Source organism: Rasamsonia byssochlamydoides, assembly GCF_041956645.1.
Source record: "Rasamsonia byssochlamydoides strain NRRL 3658 unplaced genomic scaffold VTN77scaffold_1, whole genome shotgun sequence".
In the NCBI taxonomy this organism is placed as follows: domain Eukaryota; kingdom Fungi; phylum Ascomycota; class Eurotiomycetes; order Eurotiales; family Trichocomaceae; genus Rasamsonia; species Rasamsonia byssochlamydoides.
The window spans coordinates 115,627-129,638 of NW_027192384.1; the positions used below are offsets into that span (position 1 = coordinate 115,627).

Here is a 14,012-nt window from a genome sequence, read left to right on the forward strand (position 1 = left end):
TATGGATTGGTTTGAGGCGAGGCGAGCAACTAAGTAAAGTACCTACTCTGCACCCCACGGTGCCACTGCCACCAACACCGTACTTGGCGCGAGTCACGCGTCATTCGTTATCACCGACTCCATCTACATCCTCCGATATCAGCTTTACCGTACTGTCGCTTGACTAGCGCTTTTCGCGAATTTATGATGCCATGAAAACTATTGAAGAAGCCAGGTCGGTCCCTTCATGACCTTTCCTGGGTGTTTCGCAGGGCTGATTTCGTCAGACGGAAATGGGACACGCTCTTTAGTTACGGCGAAACAACGAGTGATCTCAAACGAGCTCTGAAGTCCGAAGAACGGGGCAATCCATGCGATGAGGGCTTGAGATCGGTCTGCTGGAAGGTCCGTATCTTCTCCAGGCAAATGGATTTCTGCTCAGTCTCATCTTACAGATATGTTGTTAGGCATTCTTGCTCTGCGATGACCTCGACCGATCGGCATGGCCACAACGAATATCCTCTTCGCGAAGCGCTTATTCGTCGCTTCGGGAGCACTTTCTAAAGTACATCGAACATCCGGATGACCTGCAGTCCGCGATTGATCCGTTGGCCGAGGATGAGGAGGTATACCGCTCTCTGTCATCTAGCAGGGCCACTGCAATTCTGACTACGAGTCTTCGGACAGTCACCCTGGCAAGCCCTCCGACGCGATGAAGCGATAAGAGCGGAAATTTATCAAGATGTGGAACGATGTTTACAGGATAACCATTTCTTCCGCGAGCCGTCGACCAAGTCAAGGATGCTGGATATATTGTTCGTCTACTCGAAACTCAACCCGGATCTGGGATACAGGCAGGGCATGCACGAGGTGTTGGCCCCCATTCTATGGGTGGTGGAACGAGATGCGATTGATCAAACCTCTATCGAGAAAGCCGGTGCAGATAAAAACAAAGATGACGAACTAATGATGCTGCTGCTTGATGCCAGGTATATCGAGCACGACTCTTTCAGCTTATTCTGCAGCATCATGCAGGTCGCTCGAGCCTACTATGAGCATAGTGATCAAAAGACATTTACTGGTCAAACAGACGTCGCTCCCATTGTGAGCCGCTGCCAGCACATCCATGATGATCTGTTAATGACTACGGATCGTGAACTGGCGACGCACTTACATGCAATCGAGATCCTGCCACAGATCTTCCTCACGTACGTCGCTGCCCAATTGCTATGCTTGAACCCACGCTTACTTCTCCCCAGCCGCTGGATACGCTTGCTATTTGGTCGGGAATTTCCCTTCGAGGATGTCCTTCTTATCTGGGACCTTCTTTTCGCAGATGGCCTGCGGCTGGACCTGATTGACTTTATATGTGTTGCAATGCTCCTTCGCATCCGGTGGCAGCGTGAGTGCAGTGTCAGATGTGTCAGGCACAAGCGAATGGCTAATTGTTCCTTGCAGTCTTGGAGGCAGATTACTCCTCAGCATTGACGCTGCTATTGCGCTATCCTTCTCCCCATCCTCACGGGCCACAAACCCTCGTCCAGGATGGGTTGTATCTTGAACAGAACTTGAGCCCCGCACGAGGTGCTTTCATCATTTCAAAATACTCAGGACGGCCACCTGAGCTTGTAAAGGTGCCGTTGCATCATGCAAAGTCTCTGCCAGGAAGGAAAGACCGACCTCGCAGCTATTCTAGGAATTTAAGTGAGGATAGCTCTCCTGGTCGGTCACCAGCACGGAGTAGTCATAGAAGTCTTGAAGCCCTGTTCCAGGATGTTTCGGAAGGCTTGCAACGTCGAACGGAGGCGTGGGGCGTTGCAAAGGCTGTCCGCGGAGCGGTGACGGAGGCGAGGCGGAATATGGTCTACTCAGATTCAGGGAGCCCAGCAACATCGCGGCCTCGGTATAGTAGCCCTCGCTTTGGCTCTCCAAAACCCGGGCCGGTAAAAATCTCTGATCCTGTTGACTTGGCCAAAAAGGCAACATTGCTTGAAAAACGTGACAGGAGACTAGCTGAAATGCTGAAAGATGCATTGGCTGAATTGCGCCTGTTAAAGGAAAGTGCCGGGGATCTGGACTCCAAGGCTAATGAAGCGCTCAATCGGGCATACGAGAAGGTTCAATTTGTCCAGACGAGCCTTGACAGCCCATCAACATCGATGCAAGCAGAGTCAACCAAGGATACCGAATCGACTGATGACCAAGTCTTGCAGCAAGGGGAAGCGCCATTTGCAGACAGTAGGACCGCCAAGATGACTGCAGCTCCATTACCAATGGCGGAAGACCGTACAACCCGTGAATATGGAGTCGCCGTGACTTCCAAGCCCCCAACTGTTGCTCCAGTGCCACACCGACCGGCAGCACGTCCATCACTGGCGGAATCTGAATTCTCTTGGATGCTTGGCGACAACACGAGTCGGTCCAGTTTTATCAGTTCTGCCTCCCTTCCTCCAGATCAAAGTAGGCATGGTGATGTCCGATCGAAACAAAGTCCCCTCTTTGGAGATGGTCGAGATGAAGGCCGTAAGCGTTCTACTGGGGAGGATGACGGCCTGGCTTTGAACAGTCTGTGTGGTGGTAGTGGCTAACCATCACCATTTGTCGTATGTTGCCACCTATAACCGTTCTCGTGCGGTGCATATAGTCGGGTAGAGAACAACGAATTGCTTGAAAATCAATAATAGGTCCTAGTAGACGAGGCTGCGTCCACGGGTAGGCACAGATCGCTCTTTCCATATCCGGAGACATGTCCAACAGTCCATCACCTCATCAGTCGCAGAAGTTGGAGTCTCAGGCCTGCGGTGTGTTAATTGATCGTTCTTTGGATCGGCCCGTCTGGCCTTAGGATCGTCTCATGACCTGCTGGAAATTGCGCTGATACTCTGTGTTGAGGGTCACCACGCAGGACTGTCTTGCGTAGTGACTCGTAATCCCTCGCTGGGACCTGATAGCGCCCGAACATTCGAGATCAAGGTGTTGATTCTTAACGGTTATGGGGCAGTGGCGCAGCTGGGAGCGCGTTAGACTGAAGTCAACTTCAGATTCAGGTAAATATCTAAAGGTCACCGGTTCAATCCCGGTCTGTCCCATATTTTTTGTTTCCTTTTTTTTTTCACTGACTTAAGTAATTTTATCTGGATTATCCTTAATAGTTATAGGCCAGTATTATAATTAGGAGCACATTGGACTGAAGTCAACTTTAGATTCAGGTAAATATCTAAAGGTTGCTGGTTCAATCCCAGTCTGTCTCATATTTTTTTGTTTTTTTGGTTTTATTTAGTCTTTGCCTAATTTATTGTTTCTAAAAAGAATGACCAACTTTTTATAGTGAACATTCATTGATAAGAAGTTCCTTTTTTTTAACTTGCTTTAATCAATTACAAGAGGGAAGCAGTATTGAAATTTGTGCACTTTTGAAAATTCTCTTGAGCAGTAATTAACTGTCTATATCTAGATGAAAGATCAAATCGAGGTGGTGCACAATGATTCGTGAACTTATACGGAGTATGGGTACTCCGTACCTGTAAAGGATTTCTAACTTCAACCTGCAGAACATCTCCCCAACCTTGAATCCAAATGACCTATCAATCAGCATCAACTGATCGTCGTCACTCGTAAGCGTGTTTCCAGCTTTGGCATTGCGTCGTCATCGGCCAAGGGCGACCAGCGGGCAATGGCGTGGCCGACTTAACCGCGTTCCACTATCCCACCAAAAGAGCGAAGTCGCTGCATGTGCCACACTGCGAATCCCCTATGAAAGCCACCACGCCCTCCAAGTATTCATCAACCTCATCCCCCGCCGGCCCAAACAAAGCAGGCTGAAGCAGGAGCCAGAAAGCACCAAACAACATCCACCCAGAAGCAGCAAAGGCCAGCGTCCAACACATACGGCGTCCCGCAGAGGCAGAAGCGTCAACTCACCCGGTTTTGACCAACGCTCTACGGTGATCCATTGAGTCGATTCCTGTGTCTCTGCCCAGCGACCGTCAAATTACATCACTCCCGGGAGAATTCCATATCCTACAACTCATCGCCTTTCTCCTGTTCCCATACTAAGAATCACATATCTTTGTCTTGTGGTCTAAAGGCGTCTCCCTCCTTTGATTGTTCCTGTCGTTACCTTCTTCCGACCATCCCGCCCCGTGAAGAAAACCAGAACCCCCACGGATCTGTGACGCTGATTAGCGCCCTTCGCCCTTCGCCCCTCCGCAGCTTGAGATATCGCCACATTGATCGAATCCAACCCTCGTTGCAAGTCACAGGACCACCCGCAATGCCCTGTTTTCTCTGACGAGACAGTCAGAGGCAGCTGCCCGCTCCGCTCAGCAACCCCTCCGTCCAAGGTCCAGTGACTACTCCCGTTCGGGACGAGTGACCGCACCGGTGATCCGTCGCCCCTTGTCTTATTTACCTTCGAGAGTTCCTGAAAGGACAAGAGATCAAGACGCCCTTTTTTCGACGTATCGTCGCCGTCGTTAAACCGACCGATCGATCCTCCTTGTCTCATGTCTCTCTTAGAGTCTCTGCTGCAAGCCTAAACCCGCTCTGCGTCGAGCTTCCCTCGGGTTCGTCTTCCGTCGGCCGCTTGTTTTAGACCGACAAGAATGACAGGACGTGCGAAGGACAACGATGGTTAGTGGACAAACTTTTCTTTTTTTTTTTGCTTTGAGTTTCAGCTTAGCGAATGTTTGGGACGGCCGTTGTATCCCTAGCAGAAGACATTGGTACCCTTTTTGTCGTTGAGAAGCGTTCGAATAGCGGTATTACCAGCATGGAGGGGCTTGGCAGACACGAAGATCCAAGAGAATTCAAAGAGATCTTCCGTCAAATGCCATGCCGATGAATGAATTTTGAGCGGGCTTAGATCCTCTTCACGATAAGATAGGAGACGGATCAGGGCCAATGATTGGAATTAGCATTTTTCTAGCATTCCACAACACAGCTCTTATCGCGACTGAGGACTGCGAGAATTCTAGCTAACATTCAGAGAACAGGAGATCTTAGTCCTCTCTCATCGCCCCCATTTGGACCTTTCTCAGCCTCACCGGACCAGACAACATGGGCCTCAAAGGACAGGAGTGTGGGGAATCTCTCAATCCCTTCCACGGAAGAGCAGAACCAGATGAGGCTGTCCACGGATGGATCTTCCTTCTCTGACTATGATCACATCTCAAGGTATGACTGCTGGGCTCTAACACGAGTTAAGGGGGAAAAAAAGGGCTACTCGCTGACACCCACCTTGTTATTATCAGATCTCCTCTTCTCGAGCATGATCCTGCCCTTGGGCCATCCGGACTGGATCGCATACGTCAACAGCCCTTGTCACGGGTCTTTACACTGCCTAATCCTTCTACGTCATCTCTTGCTCCGTCGTCGATTATGCCGAACTCTCCTTCCGGCTCCTCGTCGAGAGCCGCTTCAGGCTACTTCCCTTCGGGCTCCGCTGTCCCTGCCTTCGAAGACCTTCACCGGTTTCCGTCCGAGTCGCTACACTCATTCTCTTTCTCACAACAGTCAGAAGAGTTGCTTCACAGTCGACAAAACATTCTGAAGAGATCGATCGATTTCATGAGGGATCGGTTAGGATGGGCTGCTAGCAGCCCAGGCATCGTAAATGCGCAGGCTCGCATAAGTGGTGACACAGAAATTCAAAGTATGGTTGACCTGTTGTCCAAGGCAAACCTTTTGGATAAGGATAGCCAAGGCCGCCAAGTTGGAGCCTCTCGCGGGCCTCCTACGGGGCCAGCAGAGGTCGAAGCCGACAACATCTTTGAAAAGTCATTCCGTGGGTCGAGCATCGCCACCCACGGGAATCAACACTCTATACCTGATAACTCAGGCGAGGGTGAGTCAGCTATCGATGATTCTCATCTCGACCCAATACCAGACGACCAGGTAGTCTCTCGAAAACGAGACTTGAAGTCAGCTCCATCATCGAGACGTATTAGTTTGAAGCGGACATACACGGATTTGAGCACTATATCCCTCCAGAGCAAGCTGATGGAGGTTTTGTCACAACCATACGCAACTGGAGATACTTTTTCCCCGCCAGGTATTACGTCTCTAGGGTTGGGTGTTGCGGGTCCTGTGCATGCTCATAGTAGCAAATGGACCCCGGTGTCGCAGGCGGTCTTCAGGACGACATCCGAAGCGCCCTGGACTATCCTGGCTGCCAACGACCTCGCCTGTCTTGTGTTTGGAGTCACGCAGGCTGAAGTGCGGAAACTGAGCATACTGGAGGTTGTGCAGGAAGAGCGCAGACAGTGGCTTGAAGCCAAGCTGCAGGAGCCCAGTACGGATGCTGCTGCGAAATTCCAAAATTCCCCTGGGAAACCGCGATTCGGCCCCGTTAACCCGAGGTCGATGGGCATGGGTAACGGGGTGACGGCACAACTATTGAACAAACCATCTTCACGTCAAAAAGCAGTCCGACGAGCCCAGACTGACGATGGGTTCGGCTCTAGCACGCGAAACGCAAGAAAACCAAATCACTCTGCGACGAAATCTCGTGGAGTCCTCCTCTGTGGCGACGTTGTCCCCATTCAGAAACGCAACGGTTCCAAGGGCTCGGCTAGTCTGTGGGTTATGGAGAAACGTGGAGGACTGATCTGGGTCCTTGAAGAGATCACAGAAAATGTGGCATACATTAACTATGATGAAACGGGACGCGTCCTCGACGCTCAGGGTGATACGGATAAAATCTGGGCTAACGACCTGGTCAAGCCGGGTATTTTGATTACAGAGCTCCTTCCACACTTACCAAATGACTGTGTGGAAGATCGATCAGGGAGCGGCGTAACGAGGATCGCCGAACTCAAGTACTTTGCCGCTCGGACTGCTGGGGGCAATTGTATCCCAACGACCGTTGCAAAAGGTGCTGATGGGACGCGCTCATTACGGATTTCTAGCTTCCCACACGTCGCTGGCATGATGGTGCTTTCTTCATCCACGCTGAATATCATCAGCTCGAATTCGGTTTTCTCTTCCGCTCTCTTTGGCCAAGAGCATCCAGAAGGCCACCACATTTCAGAGCTTATCCCAGATTTCGAGAGCTACTTGCGTACCCTGACAGAGGAGGACAAAGTACCACTGGTTGATGGGATGGTCATCCCTGAGCATAGCTTCCGTCGGGCTCGGGCTCTTTCGATTCTTCGGGAAAACAAGGCCAATGCGGCCTCGATATTCTTCGAGCCGACTGGCCTCCCTGCCAAACATCGAGACGGATCACAAATCACTGTGGACATTCAGATGCGGATCGTCAAAAGTGAGACCGTCTTCCCCGACAATCAGGTTGAACGACAGAAAGAGTCCGACGACGACGATGATGACGACGACGAGGAGCACGACGGCGACACTGTAGCCGTCACTGAGGTCGTTTACGCTCTATGGATAACCCATTCGAGACAGATCCATGCGCCTCATCAAGGAGCTTTCTCGGTAGACAGCGTAGCAGAAAGACCCTCCACCCCTCCTGCCCAGCCCCGATGTGGGCAGAGAACACCATCTCCTCCCCCATCTCTACCGTCACATTCGAACACTCCATCTTTGGATAACAAAACCCCGTTGTCCCTGCCGAGTGAAAAACTCAATGAAGCCGCGTCGACGCCACTGTCGGATCAGGCAGTCCAACCCGTGCCGGAAGTGAAGCAAACCCCTCCCGTTGATGACACACCCAAGAAGAAAAGGACCATTAACGATTATGTCATTCTGGAAGAGATGGGCCAAGGCGCCTACGGCCAAGTAAAGCTGGCTCGATTGAAGAGTGACCCGTCCAAGAAGGTAGTGCTGAAGTATGTAACCAAGAAAAGAATTCTCGTAGACACGTGGACTCGCGATCGTCGGTTGGGCACCGTCCCCTTGGAGATTCATGTCCTTGATTACCTCCGTCGTGACGGGCTCAAGCATCCGAACATCGTTGAAATGGAAGGCTTTTTCGAGGACGAGATCAACTACTACATCGAGATGGTGCCTCATGGCCTCCCCGGGATGGATTTGTTTGACTACATCGAGTTGAGAGCGAATATGGATGAAGGCGAGTGCCGAAACATATTCCGACAGGTGGTCGATGCGATCCACCATCTTCACACCAAGGCCTTGGTCGTGCACCGCGATATCAAAGATGAGAATGTGATCCTGGATGGAGCCGGCCGAATCAAATTGATCGACTTTGGAAGTGCGGCCTACATCAAGAATGGCCCCTTTGACGTCTTTGTTGGTACTATTGGTAAGCCAGCTTTCTTCCGTTCATTCCAGTCCGTAGATAGTCCGTAGAATACTAACTCTCCCTCGCAGACTATGCTGCGCCTGAAGTTCTTCAGGGCAAATCTTACCGCGGCAAAGAACAAGATGTGTGGGCTCTTGGAATTCTGCTTTACACCATCGTCTACAAAGAGAACCCCTTCTACAACATCGATGAGATTCTCGACCACCCTCTCCGCGTGCCCTTCCTTCCCTTTTCCGAAGATTGCATTGACCTGATCCGGAAAATGCTTGACCGAGATGTCGACAATCGACTGACCATCACGGAGGTTATGGAACACCCTTGGATGACCGCTGGATGACCGGTTAAAAAAAAAAAAGAAAAGACGACTCAATGCCGTATAACGATATGCTCTTTAACTCACTAAAATTTACGCCTCACGAATTGTTCTACGATCGATGGACCGTTTGAAGGTGCTCGATACCCCGCATCAACGCATGAAATGTCAACAGAGAAGACCATTCATAGTTCTGTTCTTTTGCGCCGCCCTTTCTCGCATATGTTTTCGGTTCTATATATTACCTGGCAAGATTTATTCCCTGAAACGATGGCAGCTATGGATCCATGGATAAGGCGACGTTCCGGCTTCGATTCCTCGCGATGACATTGGACCGTGCAATCTACTTTCCGTTCTGCTAGCTTTTTTTTCATCCTGTCTACAACAACGCGCCTTTTCTTCTCGTTTCTTTTGTCGTGTGATGGTCCTGACATGGGTTTCCGTGGACATGAAATCAAAGAAGCAAAGGAAAAGAGAAGAGAGAAAACCGGACGTTGATTTGTTGGATAGAAGCATGGACACAAGATACCCTTTAGCTTGTTGCTGCTTTTGTTTCTGCTTCTTCTTTTGTCTTTTGGGCGATAGCCTTAATTAATTCTTTGTATGTAACTCAAAAAGTCCAAAATCTGCATTTCTGGGATGACATGTTGACCATGGTTCATCGCGAGTCACATTCACCTGACGACCAACCAAACCACTATTTTTGTATAAGGGGATAAAAAAGAGTAAAGAAAAGTCGAACTAGGTCCCTTGCAGGTGGGAAGAGAGGAATGGCATTGAGTTTAGTCCTTAGCGAAAGGGTTGGAACGAACAAAGGCGGAGGACCGCCGTTGGTGGTGGCGATGGCCCGGGAACGTCTATCGGGGGTGCTTGCGCCAGACTCACTGCCAACGTAGCCATCTGTAGAAAGGGTTGACGTGCCTGATGAGGGAGATTGCAACAATTGTTACGGAGTACTCCCTGGTCTCGGGTACAGATGACCAACTCAGGCGCTGTGCTCGCGTGTCACCTGGATCCACCCGTGATGGAGTCGACAACTGACAGGAGAGTACTCCGTACGAGCCATCTTAAAGAATTAGTGGGTTCCAATGGAGATTGACAGAGGCACTCTGATGGCGTGGACGGGGCCAAGGGCCTAGTGCGGGCTTAGCGTATTGGTTATCTCTAATCGATAAGTCTATTGACAGCGGGGAAGCTGCGGCCACTGTGAGACTCCCCCAGTAGAATGACAGTCCTCGCTCGCTGCTCTCCACCTGATCCATCATTTCATTCTGCTGTAGAATCAAGGGTGGCTCATTATTAGCTGCAGAGGTCTTCTGTCTCTCCAGGTTCGGCAGTGCTTCCTTGCAATCTCCCTCCGCTTCCACCCTCCGGTCGTCGATCCACAGCCGGCGGCTGCTGACGGTCGTGTTCCTCGCCTATCATCATCCCCCAGTCTCGACAGTTCATTCGACTGCTATCTATGGGTGTGTGGGTTTGTTAGCTGAGGTTCCGAGTAGGTAGTTGGTACCTCGTCGTTTGTCCCTCCCTGGCATTTTCTACGAGGATTGCTTTTGGACGCTGATCGCCCTTCGTTATCTCTGCCCTTCCTGTCCACCTGGTCTTGAGACCTCCTCTACCGCCATCTTCGTCGTGAATTGCGACTCTGTCTTATCTCTATTCTACTTGCCTGGTTGCTCTCTAGATGACCGTGTGATGGCTGACTGACGTTACCTCCCATCAGCTGCCCTTGTGCCGCTTTGTTCCTCGTCCCGGTCCATGGTCCAGGTTGTCCGAGCAAGGCCTGAACCAACCACCCGATCCTCAGTCTGCAAATCGGTCCCGTCACTCAGCCCACAGCGTCTTACCTCTCAGCATCTGTCCCTCTTCCACCCCTCTCACAGACACGCCGGTCACGATCTCTCTTTTGTGTGTTTCTCGGTGCCACACCGGGTTAAATTCTCCCTCCACGCCGCCCCCAAACGGAGCGTGAAGCCTCGCCGTATCTCGACTTGACGTCGTCTGGATAGCCTCACATACCCGGTCATGACTTTCTAGACGGAGGCCCCGGAATTGCGGTCTCGCTTCCGGTACAACATCCCAGGGCATTGTCTATTTTTTTGTCTGAGTTTCTGCCTCCCTGTTCTTTGCTTGCTACCTTGTAGTTCTTGAGCGTTTGCATCTATTGCGGCCTGGGCCTTGGCGATATATTTTGCCAGACTTTGATAGTCCAATCCTCCGAACGCATTTGTCTTTTCCAACAACCTTTAACCACCTTGCAGAGCCATCATGGCTTCCGCGATGCCGGATGAGGGCGTGGAGAGCCTCGGGACAGCGTCCCCGCTCAGCCAGACGACGTCGACGGGACAGATCCCCTTGGAGCAGTCTCCGAAACCGAAGGGTCGCCAGAGGTTGTTGCAGAGCCTGCAACGCATGTCTTCGAGTCCGTCCCTGGTCCGGCGGACACGATCGTACTCGGCAGGCTATCAAAGGGATGGCAAGGCTTCCATTTCTTGCGTCTCCTTATCACCAGCCGCCCACAACTCGTGCTGGGGTGATCCCGGTGCTTCCTCCTCTCAGTTCTATGGTGGGCTCAATCCCAATGAACCCATCTCGCCCGTTCCATCTCCGGGCAGTGCTCGAATCCGTTTCATTGGAGCTCTCCCAAATAATTCTCAAGGGACCGTTCCCTTACCGGCGGACCTGCGACCTACCTCGCGAGGCAGACAGCGGGAATCTGGCGAGCGAACATCCGAATTGGACAATGAGACGGAACTAGCGGCCGTCAAGGAGGTCAAGCAGGCCAAGCGAAAGATTGACTTCTGGCAAGACATGCCTGATGAGATCAAGATGAAAATCTTCTCCTATCTCACCCCCAAGGAGATCGTTCGATGCTCCGTGGTATCCAAAACGTGGTACGAGATGTGTTTTGACGGGCAGCTGTGGTCCCGCATCGATACGTCCGAGTTCTATAGCGAGATCTCGAGCGATGCCCTCGTCAAGATTATCACTTCGGGTGGCCCTTTCATTCGAGACCTCAACCTCCGAGGCTGCGTTCAGCTACGGGAGAAATGGTTGTCAGATGGTGAGCGGATCTCCAACATCTGCCGCAACGTGGTCAACTTCTCCTTAGAAGGTTGTCGCATTGATAAAACCGCGATACACTATTTCCTGCTCCGGAACCCACGCCTGGAATACATCAACATCTCCGGTCTCTCCACTGTCAGCAACTCGGCCATGAAGATCATTGCCCAATCGTGTCCGCACCTCAAGACTCTCAATGTGTCGTGGTGCTCCAATGTTAACAGCAAAGGCCTGAAGCGCATTGTCGAGTCGTGTCCGGAGTTGAGGGACCTCCGTGCGGGTGAAATTCGCGGGTTTGATGACGAAGGCTTCATGGAAGCACTCTTCAAGAGGAATACCTTGGAGAGGCTCATCATGCATCGGACGGACGTCACCGACCAGAGCTTGAAAGTTCTCATTCATGGAACCAATCCAGAGATCGACGTCCTGACCGATCGACCTATCGTCCCTCCGCGGGAATTCAAGCACCTGGATCTCCATCAATGCTCCAACTTAACCGACCATGGCGTCCGAAGTCTCGCCCACAACGTCCCATTCCTCCAAGGCCTTCAACTTTCTCAGTGCTCGGAGCTCACGGATGATTCCATCATCGAAGTAGTCCGCACCACCCCACGATTGACGCATCTCGAGCTCGAGGATCTCGACAAGATTACCAATAACACTCTGATGGAGCTCGCCAAATCACCCTGTGCGGAGAGATTGGAGCACCTCAATGTCAGTTATTGCGAGAACCTGGGAGATCCAGGAATGCTCCCTGTGCTGAAGAATTGCCCCCGTTTGAAGTCGGTGGATATGGACAACACACGTATCTCCGATCTCTCGCTCATGGAGGCCAGCTTCCGGGTCCGCAAGCGTGGATATGGGACCGCATTGCCTCGAGTTGGGCTGCGACTGGTGGTGTTTGACTGTATCAATGTCACTTGGGCTGGAGTCCGGGAAGTTCTTTCGAGCAACGCCTACCTGCCTCGGTCTATGAAGACTGGTTCTGCGGTGGTATCCGTGAAGGAAACCGGTGATCGAAGCGATTCTTCGCTGGCATCATCGCAATCGTCACCGTCCACTCCGCCAGTTCCAATGTATCCCAACGAGATCATCCAGCTCAAGTGCTTCTACGGTTGGCAAATGACGGTAGATGAGCATACGAAGCGGGTGCTACGTGGCGATCTCGCTGCTGCCAACAGACTCGACCGTAAGTGGGCGGATTATATGATGGCCACTGAGGAAGCTGGCGCGGGCGGCGCGGGAGCCAGAAGACGAAGGCGTCGAGCACGCGAGGCCGAGAGACTGTACAACGCTGATGAAGAGGAGGAGGATGGCGTGGGCGTTGGCATAATGGGACCGCTCGCAGGGAGAAGACGACGAGCGCGGAGTGGCGGTTGCATAGTCATGTAGCCAGCCGTTCGCAAGGATACAGATTACACGACCGACATGTTTTTCATGAAATGCTATCTGATTCGCCGCCGACAACAGCTTGACGATTGAACACAGATCCAAATGTTCAGAGACCTGCTGAATGATATCATGATATCTCTCCTATGAACGAACGAATGAGACTAGCACGTTGATCACGCACTTGTTTCTCTCTTTCTCTCTTTCCTTTCCTTTTTCTCTTTTGTCGCGTAACTGTTATAGTTACATGGTTTACACGACTCTTCAATCCGCAAGGCGCAACCAGGGCGTGAATCGTGATATGAGTGGTAACTAACTCAACATACTTGCTATTCAACTTTAGCCCTTTTTTATCCGTCTGTTTGTTGTATGTCATGTATGTCATGTCATGTTTGCCATGTCTGTCATCCTGGCCGGGAGCAGGGACGGGAGCAAGGGAGTGAGGTATCAACATCGGCTCTCGTTTATCTTGTCCTTTTCCTTTCCCCTTTTTTTCTCTTTTGCTGTTCGCATTCTATCCCATCCCATCTCTATCTACAGTATAGAACCAGTCTGGAGTTATGTTTGTAAGGATTCATCTTTTATCAGTATGTACATCCCCTTTATTTTATATTTTATCATACTCATGATGAAACATGAAACGAATGATGTTAGTGAACTAAACCAAGCTAGTTAGATATGTAGCGAACTGAATCGAGATAGCTCATGAATCCATGTGATTTTTTTTTCCACATCTTTTTCAAATCAAATTTATCGACGAAGACTATAGATAAAACGAGAGAATTTTGACTAGAACACTAGAACGAACTTCTAGTACATGTACATACATGTACATATGACATGAAAAAAAAAAACAAACAAACAGTGATAATCGATTATTAGAAAAGATCAAGAAGAAGTGACTCTTACTTACTTACTCTCTACTTTTTTTCTCTATCTATCTAGTCTTCTTACTTACTTTTGACTCTTCTCATCTGACCTGACTCTCTCATGTGAGCTACCTAGATCTATATAGAGGTCAGTCGGTTCGGTTCGGTTCATTAT

General features: G+C 50.7%; 3 protein-coding genes and 2 non-coding genes across 5 annotated transcripts; all 5 read left to right on the plus strand.

Annotated features, from left to right (window-relative positions):
* Positions 1-191: 191 nt before the first annotated feature.
* On the plus strand, positions 192-2,567 carry VTN77DRAFT_40 (uncharacterized protein; the record flags this gene model as incomplete). The annotated part of the gene is made up of 6 exons (XM_069420010.1): positions 192-214; positions 267-384; positions 447-605; positions 667-1,187; positions 1,239-1,381; positions 1,438-2,567. 6 exons carry the CDS (start codon positions 192-194, stop codon positions 2,565-2,567), a joined length of 2,094 nt encoding a protein of 697 aa, XP_069282404.1.
* Positions 2,568-2,973: 406 nt separating this feature from the next.
* Positions 2,974-3,068, plus strand: VTN77DRAFT_t2. The gene has a single exon. It is a non-coding gene; the product is annotated as a tRNA-Phe (tRNA).
* Positions 3,069-3,135: 67 nt separating this feature from the next.
* Positions 3,136-3,230, plus strand: VTN77DRAFT_t3. The gene has a single exon. It is a non-coding gene; the product is annotated as a tRNA-Phe (tRNA).
* Positions 3,231-4,583: 1,353 nt separating this feature from the next.
* VTN77DRAFT_41 (uncharacterized protein) lies at positions 4,584-8,540 on the plus strand (the record flags this gene model as incomplete). The annotated part of the gene is made up of 4 exons (XM_069420121.1): positions 4,584-4,611; positions 4,974-5,154; positions 5,232-8,203; positions 8,272-8,540. 4 exons carry the CDS (start codon positions 4,584-4,586, stop codon positions 8,538-8,540), a joined length of 3,450 nt encoding a protein of 1,149 aa, XP_069282405.1.
* Positions 8,541-10,784: 2,244 nt separating this feature from the next.
* Positions 10,785-12,971, plus strand: VTN77DRAFT_42 (uncharacterized protein; the record flags this gene model as incomplete). The annotated part of the gene is made up of 1 exon (XM_069420232.1): positions 10,785-12,971. One exon carries the CDS (start codon positions 10,785-10,787, stop codon positions 12,969-12,971), a length of 2,187 nt encoding a protein of 728 aa, XP_069282406.1.
* Between the last annotated feature and the right edge of the window lie 1,041 nt (positions 12,972-14,012).